Raw genomic sequence first — 10,317 nt, 5'->3', positions numbered from 1 at the left:
CGGATGTGTCATCGTTCTGGTGGAAAAATCCACCATCGTTTTGGTTCGTCATCCGACGAATGAACATCGTTGCTGCGCAGTGTGGAGTGGATGTGAGGGATCGGAAGCAAACACGGAGAAAATTCGAAAAAAGTGAGCAAAAACAAAGGCTTAAAAGCGAGTGAAAAATACAAACTGAACAAAAGTGAGTGAAGTTATTTCCAAGAGACAATAAGTGAGCAAAATGACAACGAAAAGAACGCCAGTTAAGCCGTCCGCAAAGGACGCAGAAGATGCAGAAGCAACACTGAGCATGTTGATCCATATGCGTGGCACAGTACAAGGCAACGTCACGCGTATCAAGAACATTTTGAGCCAAGTGGACCAGACTGAGCTTACTTCTGCTCAAGTGAAAGTCTACATCAGGAAGGTGGAAACTGCTTACACCGAGTACCACCAATATCACCAACAAGTTATGGCAAGTATTCCACCCAACCAGCGAGAGGATCAAGATGTAAAATTCCTGCATTTCGAAACGCTACACGAAGAGGTGTCAACCATTCTCGAAACCTGGCTTGAGAATTTGACCGCACCTCCACCGAATCACCTTCAACAAGCGATGCCATTAGCTGTAAATCAACAACCCGTCGTGATCCAGCAGTCCCTTCCTCGTGCCATTCCCACGTTTGACGGAAGGTACGAGAACTGGGAAAAATTCAAGATCATGTTTCGAGACGCTGTGGATCGCACCAACGAAGTACCGCGAATAAAGCTGTATCATCTTGAGAAAGCTCTCGTTGGTGACGCAGCAGGATTGATCGACGTAAAAACAATCAGCGATGGAAACTACGAGCACGCCTGGCAGCTATTGGAAGAACGATTTGAGGACAAGCGGCGAATGATTGACATTCATATCGCTGGTTTACTCGGAACGAAGAAATTGGAGAAAGAGGATTATGTTGAGCTACGATCGCTGGTTGAGTCCATCAGTTGTCACGTGCAGAATTTGAAGTTCCTCAACCAACAGTTCACCGGAGTATCGGAACTGATCGTCATTCATCTGATCGCCCGTGCATTGGATGCTACAACAAAGAAGCAGTGGGAGTCCACCATCAAGCGTGGAGAACTACCTACCTACGAGAACACCATCCAATTTTTGAAGGACCACGTCTCAGTTCTGGAGAGATGCCATGGTTCTTGTGAAGAATCTGGATTCCATCGACCGATAGCGAAGCAACCCACAGGAAAACAAAGCATTCCAAGAGTCAACACAGCAACAACGTCGGATCAGCGATGTGAAATGTGTAAAGAAGCCCATCCAACGTTCAAGTGTTCGTGGTTCAACAGCCTCACTGTGAGTGACCGGCTGTCCAAAGTCAGGGAGAAAAATGTCTGCTTTAACTGCTTAAGGCGTGGACACAGCGTAAAGAACTGCCGTTCAAATAAATCGTGTTTCAAGTGCAACAAGAGACACCATACATTACTTCATTTGGAGAGCCGTGCCAGCTCACCGTGCCCTTCGGATGAAGACATTGAAGTGAAGTGCCCCCCAGCGATGCCGAATCCTGCGGTTCCGGGCCCAAGCAAGGTTGCAGAATCTATCGTGAATGCCGATCACCAGCTATCGGTAACAGCAGCACACTCCAACAACCCGAAGAATTCAGCAAGTCAGGTGGTGTTGCTCACTGCCCTCGTTGATGTTTATGATCATCAGCAACGTCCTCGTGTGTGCAAAGCCCTGCTAGACTGCGGTTCCCAGGTGAGTTTCATAACCCAATCATTCGTCACCTCACTTGGCATCGATGTGGAAGAAGTAAGTGTCCCGATAACAGGCATAGGCAGTGTAAGGTCAACGATTAAGCAAAAATGTTCCGTACACGTCCACTCTAAATGCAGTGATTATTCCTTCATCATTAATTGTTTGGTCTCCCCGAAAATTACTGGTCACATTCCGTCGGTGAAAATAAATCTGCAAAATTGGGAACTTCCTCCAGGTCTGCAACTGGCTGATCCATCCTTCCATGAGCCCAGCCAAGTTGATTTGCTTATTGGAATGGATTGGTTTTACGATATCATGAAACAAGGGTGTTTGAAACTGAAGGACGATCTCCCTAGCCTTTATGACTCCCAACTGGGATGGCTGGTTGGAGGCAAGCTGCTTGAAAGTTCCTCTTCCAATTTAGCGATACGTTCTTGTGCTGTTAGTGTTGATCCAGTCGAGAAGCTTATTCAGAAATTTTGGGAAGTGGAAAGTGTGTCACCAGAAAATATTCCATCGTCCGAAGAGGAACAATGTGAAGCACAGTTTGCTGCAACCTATCGTCGAGATGACAGTGGTCGTTTCATCGTTCATCTTCCATTAAGAGACAACGCTTCTCAGCTGGCAGATTTTCGAACAGACCAGAACCCTGCGGATGCCGTATCACGAGAACAATCTGCCAGAGAGTTACGTGAAAACGAGTGCGAGGAACTCGGACATCGTCGTGAAATTGATGAGCGCAATGATCCTCCTGATTTGTTAAAGTTCCTTCCCCACCAAACTGTTCAACACCAAGAATTTGCGAAGGAGATCGAGTGTATCGTGTCAGAAGAGTCCAACCACCGTCTAAACAATTCGAGACCGTTTCTAGACAAGGATCTGCTACAAGTAGGTAATCGAATCAGCAATTCTCAGCTACCATTCGAAATGAAACATCCACTTAAAACGATTCCTCCCAAAGAGTGTATGAGCTGGAGTAAAGAGTGTGAAAATAATTTTGAAGAAGTGTACTATTCAACGTCATTACCATTATTTGAGTTATCCACCCAGTTATACCATATCGAAGTTAAGAATAGTGGATATCCAAAGATGACCAACACACAAACTTGCACCTTTGCCTATAGCCAATAACCTTACTTCCGAATCTTCCACTTTTTGCCTGGGGGAGAATGTTCAGTTCCACACCGACCGAACTGAAGTGACAGCATCTCGCGGCATGCAGAATTTGCACACCACACCACACACCACGAGTTACCCCTCCCACATTGCAACTATGAGCCAGCCATCGCTAAAGCACGCTGTGCTCGACGGCATAAAAATGCAATGCTTGTCGCGGCACTGGATTCAGTTTTGCGTGAGCCGTGGTGCAGTGTAAATCGGAGACCAGCAGAAAGAGGAAGAAAACAACATCAGCAGCTGCAGCAGCAGCAATGAAACTGCACCGTCGGCAGTAAGAAGTTGCACCGCCGGCAAGAAGAAGATCGTTTCGGTGCTACTCCATAAAAGTAATGCGCCCACAGCGGAGCGCATCAGTCGCTACCAAACCATCAGAGTGTGAAGATCACAGTGAATTATAAATTTGAAATACAAAGAGAAACAGTGTAAATAAAAATGAAAGTGTAATTAGTCATAGTCTCCGGTGTTTGCGTCCGACCGCCGGAACATCCAGTCCTCCATCTCTGCCGCAATAAAAAGAGTAAATAGAGTTTACAAGAGAAAGTCTTTCTCAAGGCTCATCGAGTTCAAGCGGTTGCTGCTAGCCATGCTAGTCCAGTCCAGCTGCGATGTTGGCTTCATGAGGCGAAGCCAACCCAAGGAGTCTGGCCCAGCTGCCCTCCTGGGAAGGAACACAGCGGTTCCTGCTCCCACCCGGCTCGGTTCCCGCTGGGAACGCGAGCACCCTTATCGACCGGCGCATTACAGTCCACTGCAGCCCCAACATATTAATTGGTCCTTCGAACCGGATTCTCAAGTGTGTCGAGTGTCCGGATGTGTCATCGTTCTGGTGGAAAAATCCACCATCGTTTTGGTTCGTCATCCGACGAATGAACATCGTTGCTGCGCAGTGTGGAGTGGATGTGAGGGATCGGAAGCAAACACGGAGAAAATTCGAAAAAAGTGAGCAAAAACAAAGGCTTAAAAGCGAGTGAAAAATACAAACTGAACAAAAGTGAGTGAAGTTATTTCCAAGAGACAATAAGTGAGCAAAATGACAACGAAAAGAACGCCAGTTAAGCCGTCCGCAAAGGACGCAGAAGATGCAGAAGCAACACTGAGCATGTTGATCCATATGCGTGGCACAGCACAAGGCAACGTCACGCGTATCAAGAACATTTTGAGCCAAGTGGACCAGACTGAGCTTACTTCTGCTCAAGTGAAAGTCTACATCAGGAAGGTGGAAACTGCTTACACCGAGTACCACCAATATCACCAACAAGTTATGGCAAGTATTCCACCCAACCAGCGAGAGGATCAAGATGTAAAATTCCTGCATTTCGAAACGCTACACGAAGAAGTGTCAACCATTCTCGAAACCTGGCTTGAGAATTTGACCGCACCTCCACCGAATCACCTTCAACAAGCGATGCCATTAGCTGTAAATCAACAACCCGTCGTGATCCAGCAGTCCCTTCCTCGTGCCATTCCCACGTTTGACGGAAGGTACGAGAACTGGGAAAAATTCAAGATCATGTTTCGAGACGCTGTGGATCGCACCAACGAAGTACCGCGAATAAAGCTGTATCATCTTGAGAAAGCTCTCGTTGGTGACGCAGCAGGATTGATCGACGTAAAAACAATCAGCGATGGAAACTACGAGCACGCCTGGCAGCTATTGGAAGAACGATTTGAGGACAAGCGGCGAATGATTGACATTCATATCGCTGGTTTACTCGGAACGAAGAAATTGGAGAAAGAGGATTATGTTGAGCTACGATCGCTGGTTGAGTCCATCAGTTGTCACGTGCAGAATTTGAAGTTCCTCAACCAACAGTTCACCGGAGTATCGGAACTGATCGTCATTCATCTGATCGCCCGTGCATTGGATGCTACAACAAAGAAGCAGTGGGAGTCCACCATCAAGCGTGGAGAACTACCTACCTACGAGAACACCATCCAATTTTTGAAGGACCACGTCTCAGTTCTGGAGAGATGCCATGGTTCTTGTGAAGAATCTGGATTCCATCGACCGATAGCGAAGCAACCCACAGGAAAACAAAGCATTCCAAGAGTCAACACAGCAACAACGTCGGATCAGCGATGTGAAATGTGTAAAGAAGCCCATCCAACGTTCAAGTGTTCGTGGTTCAACAGCCTCACTGTGAGTGACCGGCTGTCCAAAGTCAGGGAGAAAAATGTCTGCTTTAACTGCTTAAGGCGTGGACACAGCGTAAAGAACTGCCGTTCAAATAAATCGTGTTTCAAGTGCAACAAGAGACACCATACATTACTTCATTTGGAGAGCCGTGCCAGCTCACCGTGCCCTTCGGATGAAGACATTGAAGTGAAGTGCCCCCCAGCGATGCCGAATCCTGCGGTTCCGGGCCCAAGCAAGGTTGCAGAATCTATCGTGAATGCCGATCACCAGCTATCGGTAACAGCAGCACACTCCAACAACCCGAAGAATTCAGCAAGTCAGGTGGTGTTGCTCACTGCCCTCGTTGATGTTTATGATCATCAGCAACGTCCTCGTGTGTGCAAAGCCCTGCTAGACTGCGGTTCCCAGGTGAGTTTCATAACCCAATCATTCGTCACCTCACTTGGCATCGATGTGGAAGAAGTAAGTGTCCCGATAACAGGCATAGGCAGTGTAAGGTCAACGATTAAGCAAAAATGTTCCGTACACGTCCACTCTAAATGCAGTGATTATTCCTTCATCATTAATTGTTTGGTCTCCCCGAAAATTACTGGTCACATTCCGTCGGTGAAAATAAATCTGCAAAATTGGGAACTTCCTCCAGGTCTGCAACTGGCTGATCCATCCTTCCATGAGCCCAGCCAAGTTGATTTGCTTATTGGAATGGATTGGTTTTACGATATCATGAAACAAGGGTGTTTGAAACTGAAGGACGATCTCCCTAGCCTTTATGACTCCCAACTGGGATGGCTGGTTGGAGGCAAGCTGCTTGAAAGTTCCTCTTCCAATTTAGCGATACGTTCTTGTGCTGTTAGTGTTGATCCAGTCGAGAAGCTTATTCAGAAATTTTGGGAAGTGGAAAGTGTGTCACCAGAAAATATTCCATCGTCCGAAGAGGAACAATGTGAAGCACAGTTTGCTGCAACCTATCGTCGAGATGACAGTGGTCGTTTCATCGTTCATCTTCCATTAAGAGACAACGCTTCTCAGCTGGCAGATTTTCGAACAGACCAGAACCCTGCGGATGCCGTATCACGAGAACAATCTGCCAGAGAGTTACGTGAAAACGAGTGCGAGGAACTCGGACATCGTCGTGAAATTGATGAGCGCAATGATCCTCCTGATTTGTTAAAGTTCCTTCCCCACCAAACTGTTCAACACCAAGAATTTGCGAAGGAGATCGAGTGTATCGTGTCAGAAGAGTCCAACCACCGTCTAAACAATTCGAGACCGTTTCTAGACAAGGATCTGCTACAAGTAGGTAATCGAATCAGCAATTCTCAGCTACCATTCGAAATGAAACATCCACTTAAAACGATTCCTCCCAAAGAGTGTATGAGCTGGAGTAAAGAGTGTGAAAATAATTTTGAAGAAGTGTACTATTCAACGTCATTACCATTATTTGAGTTATCCACCCAGTTATACCATATCGAAGTTAAGAATAGTGGATATCCAAAGATGACCAACACACAAACTTGCACCTTTGCCTATAGCCAATAACCTTACTTCCGAATCTTCCACTTTTTGCCTGGGGGAGAATGTTCAGTTCCACACCGACCGAACTGAAGTGACAGCATCTCGCGGCATGCAGAATTTGCACACCACACCACACACCACGAGTTACCCCTCCCACATTGCAACTATGAGCCAGCCATCGCTAAAGCACGCTGTGCTCGACGGCATAAAAATGCAATGCTTGTCGCGGCACTGGATTCAGTTTTGCGTGAGCCGTGGTGCAGTGTAAATCGGAGACCAGCAGAAAGAGGAAGAAAACAACATCAGCAGCTGCAGCAGCAGCAATGAAACTGCACCGTCGGCAGTAAGAAGTTGCACCGCCGGCAAGAAGAAGATCGTTTCGGTGCTACTCCATAAAAGTAATGCGCCCACAGCGGAGCGCATCAGTCGCTACCAAACCATCAGAGTGTGAAGATCACAGTGAATTATAAATTTGAAATACAAAGAGAAACAGTGTAAATAAAAATGAAAGTGTAATTAGTCATAGTCTCCGGTGTTTGCGTCCGACCGCCGGAACATCCAGTCCTCCATCTCTGCCGCAATAAAAAGAGTAAATAGAGTTTACAAGAGAAAGTCTTTCTCAAGGCTCATCGAGTTCAAGCGGTTGCTGCTAGCCATGCTAGTCCAGTCCAGCTGCGATGTTGGCTTCATGAGGCGAAGCCAACCCAAGGAGTCTGGCCCAGCTGCCCTCCTGGGAAGGAACACAGCGGTTCCTGCTCCCACCCGGCTCGGTTCCCGCTGGGAACGCGAGCACCCTTATCGACCGGCGCATTACAGTCCACTGCAGCCCCAACATATTAATTGGTCCTTCGAACCGGATTCTCAAGTGTGTCGAGTGTCCGGATGTGTCATCGTTCTGGTGGAAAAATCCACCATCGTTTTGGTTCGTCATCCGACGAATGAACATCGTTGCTGCGCAGTGTGGAGTGGATGTGAGGGATCGGAAGCAAACACGGAGAAAATTCGAAAAAAGTGAGCAAAAACAAAGGCTTAAAAGCGAGTGAAAAATACAAACTGAACAAAAGTGAGTGAAGTTATTTCCAAGAGACAATAAGTGAGCAAAATGACAACGAAAAGAACGCCAGTTAAGCCGTCCGCAAAGGACGCAGAAGATGCAGAAGCAACACTGAGCATGTTGATCCATATGCGTGGCACAGCACAAGGCAACGTCACGCGTATCAAGAACATTTTGAGCCAAGTGGACCAGACTGAGCTTACTTCTGCTCAAGTGAAAGTCTACATCAGGAAGGTGGAAACTGCTTACACCGAGTACCACCAATATCACCAACAAGTTATGGCAAGTATTCCACCCAACCAGCGAGAGGATCAAGATGTAAAATTCCTGCATTTCGAAACGCTACACGAAGAGGTGTCAACCATTCTCGAAACCTGGCTTGAGAATTTGACCGCACCTCCACCGAATCACCTTCAACAAGCGATGCCATTAGCTGTAAATCAACAACCCGTCGTGATCCAGCAGTCCCTTCCTCGTGCCATTCCCACGTTTGACGGAAGGTACGAGAACTGGGAAAAATTCAAGATCATGTTTCGAGACGCTGTGGATCGCACCAACGAAGTACCGCGAATAAAGCTGTATCATCTTGAGAAAGCTCTCGTTGGTGACGCAGCAGGATTGATCGACGTAAAAACAATCAGCGATGGAAACTACGAGCACGCCTGGCAGCTATTGGAAGAACGATTTGAGGACAAGCGGCGAATGATTGACATTCATATCGCTGGTTTACTCGGAACGAAGAAATTGGAGAAAGAGGATTATGTTGAGCTACGATCGCTGGTTGAGTCCATCAGTTGTCACGTGCAGAATTTGAAGTTCCTCAACCAACAGTTCACCGGAGTATCGGAACTGATCGTCATTCATCTGATCGCCCGTGCATTGGATGCTACAACAAAGAAGCAGTGGGAGTCCACCATCAAGCGTGGAGAACTACCTACCTACGAGAACACCATCCAATTTTTGAAGGACCACGTCTCAGTTCTGGAGAGATGCCATGGTTCTTGTGAAGAATCTGGATTCCATCGACCGATAGCGAAGCAACCCACAGGAAAACAAAGCATTTCAAGAGTCAACACAGCAACAACGTCGGATCAGCGATGTGAAATGTGTAAAGAAGCCCATCCAACGTTCAAGTGTTCGTGGTTCAACAGCCTCACTGTGAGTGACCGGCTGTCCAAAGTCAGGGAGAAAAATGTCTGCTTTAACTGCTTAAGGCGTGGACACAGCGTAAAGAACTGCCGTTCAAATAAATCGTGTTTCAAGTGCAACAAGAGACACCATACATTACTTCATTTGGAGAGCCGTGCCAGCTCACCGTGCCCTTCGGATGAAGACATTGAAGTGAAGTGCCCCCCAGCGATGCCGAATCCTGCGGTTCCGGGCCCAAGCAAGGTTGCAGAATCTATCGTGAATGCCGATCACCAGCTATCGGTAACAGCAGCACACTCCAACAACCCGAAGAATTCAGCAAGTCAGGTGGTGTTGCTCACTGCCCTCGTTGATGTTTATGATCATCAGCAACGTCCTCGTGTGTGCAAAGCCCTGCTAGACTGCGGTTCCCAGGTGAGTTTCATAACCCAATCATTCGTCACCTCACTTGGCATCGATGTGGAAGAAGTAAGTGTCCCGATAACAGGCATAGGCAGTGTAAGGTCAACGATTAAGCAAAAATGTTCCGTACACGTCCACTCTAAATGCAGTGATTATTCCTTCATCATTAATTGTTTGGTCTCCCCGAAAATTACTGGTCACATTCCGTCGGTGAAAATAAATCTGCAAAATTGGGAACTTCCTCCAGGTCTGCAACTGGCTGATCCATCCTTCCATGAGCCCAGCCAAGTTGATTTGCTTATTGGAATGGATTGGTTTTACGATATCATGAAACAAGGGTGTTTGAAACTGAAGGACGATCTCCCTAGCCTTTATGACTCCCAACTGGGATGGCTGGTTGGAGGCAAGCTGCTTGAAAGTTCCTCTTCCAATTTAGCGATACGTTCTTGTGCTGTTAGTGTTGATCCAGTCGAGAAGCTTATTCAGAAATTTTGGGAAGTGGAAAGTGTGTCACCAGAAAATATTCCATCGTCCGAAGAGGAGCAATGTGAAGCACAGTTTGCTGCAACCTATCGTCGAGATGACAGTGGTCGTTTCATCGTTCATCTTCCATTAAGAGACAACGCTTCTCAGCTGGCAGATTTTCGAACAGACCAGAACCCTGCGGATGCCGTATCACGAGAACAATCTGCCAGAGAGTTACGTGAAAACGAGTGCGAGGAACTCGGACATCGTCGTGAAATTGATGAGCGCAATGATCCTCCTGATTTGTTAAAGTTCCTTCCCCACCAAACTGTTCAACACCAAGAATTTGCGAAGGAGATCGAGTGTATCGTGTCAGAAGAGTCCAACCACCGTCTAAACAATTCGAGACCGTTTCTAGACAAGGATCTGCTACAAGTAGGTAATCGAATCAGCAATTCTCAGCTACCATTCGAAATGAAACATCCACTTAAAACGATTCCTCCCAAAGAGTGTATGAGCTGGAGTAAAGAGTGTGAAAATAATTTTGAAGAAGTGTACTATTCAACGTCATTACCATTATTTGAGTTATCCACCCAGTTATACCATATCGAAGTTAAGAATAGTGGATATCCAAAGATGACCAACACACAAACTTGCACCTTTGCCTATAGCCAATAA

At 46.7% G+C, this 10,317-nt stretch overlaps 3 protein-coding genes across 3 annotated transcripts; all 3 read left to right on the top strand.

The window, feature by feature from the left end:
* Nucleotides 1-223: 223 nt before the first annotated feature.
* On the top strand, nt 224-2,869 carry LOC129773755 (uncharacterized). Its single transcript, XM_055777401.1, has one exon. It carries the CDS (start codon nt 224-226, stop codon nt 2,867-2,869), a length of 2,646 nt encoding a protein of 881 aa, XP_055633376.1.
* A 1,078-nt stretch (nt 2,870-3,947) lies between these two features.
* LOC129773754 (uncharacterized) lies at nt 3,948-6,593 on the top strand. The gene has a single exon (XM_055777400.1). It carries the CDS (start codon nt 3,948-3,950, stop codon nt 6,591-6,593), a length of 2,646 nt encoding a protein of 881 aa, XP_055633375.1.
* Nucleotides 6,594-7,671: 1,078 nt separating this feature from the next.
* LOC129773753 (uncharacterized) lies at nt 7,672-10,317 on the top strand. The gene has a single exon (XM_055777399.1). It carries the CDS (start codon nt 7,672-7,674, stop codon nt 10,315-10,317), a length of 2,646 nt encoding a protein of 881 aa, XP_055633374.1.

This window comes from Toxorhynchites rutilus, chromosome 3 (genome assembly GCF_029784135.1).
Source record: "Toxorhynchites rutilus septentrionalis strain SRP chromosome 3, ASM2978413v1, whole genome shotgun sequence".
Taxonomy (NCBI): Eukaryota; Metazoa; Arthropoda; class Insecta; order Diptera; family Culicidae; genus Toxorhynchites; species Toxorhynchites rutilus.
The sequence above is the reverse complement of the archived record's forward strand: the minus strand, read 5'-3'. Positions and strand labels throughout refer to the sequence as shown.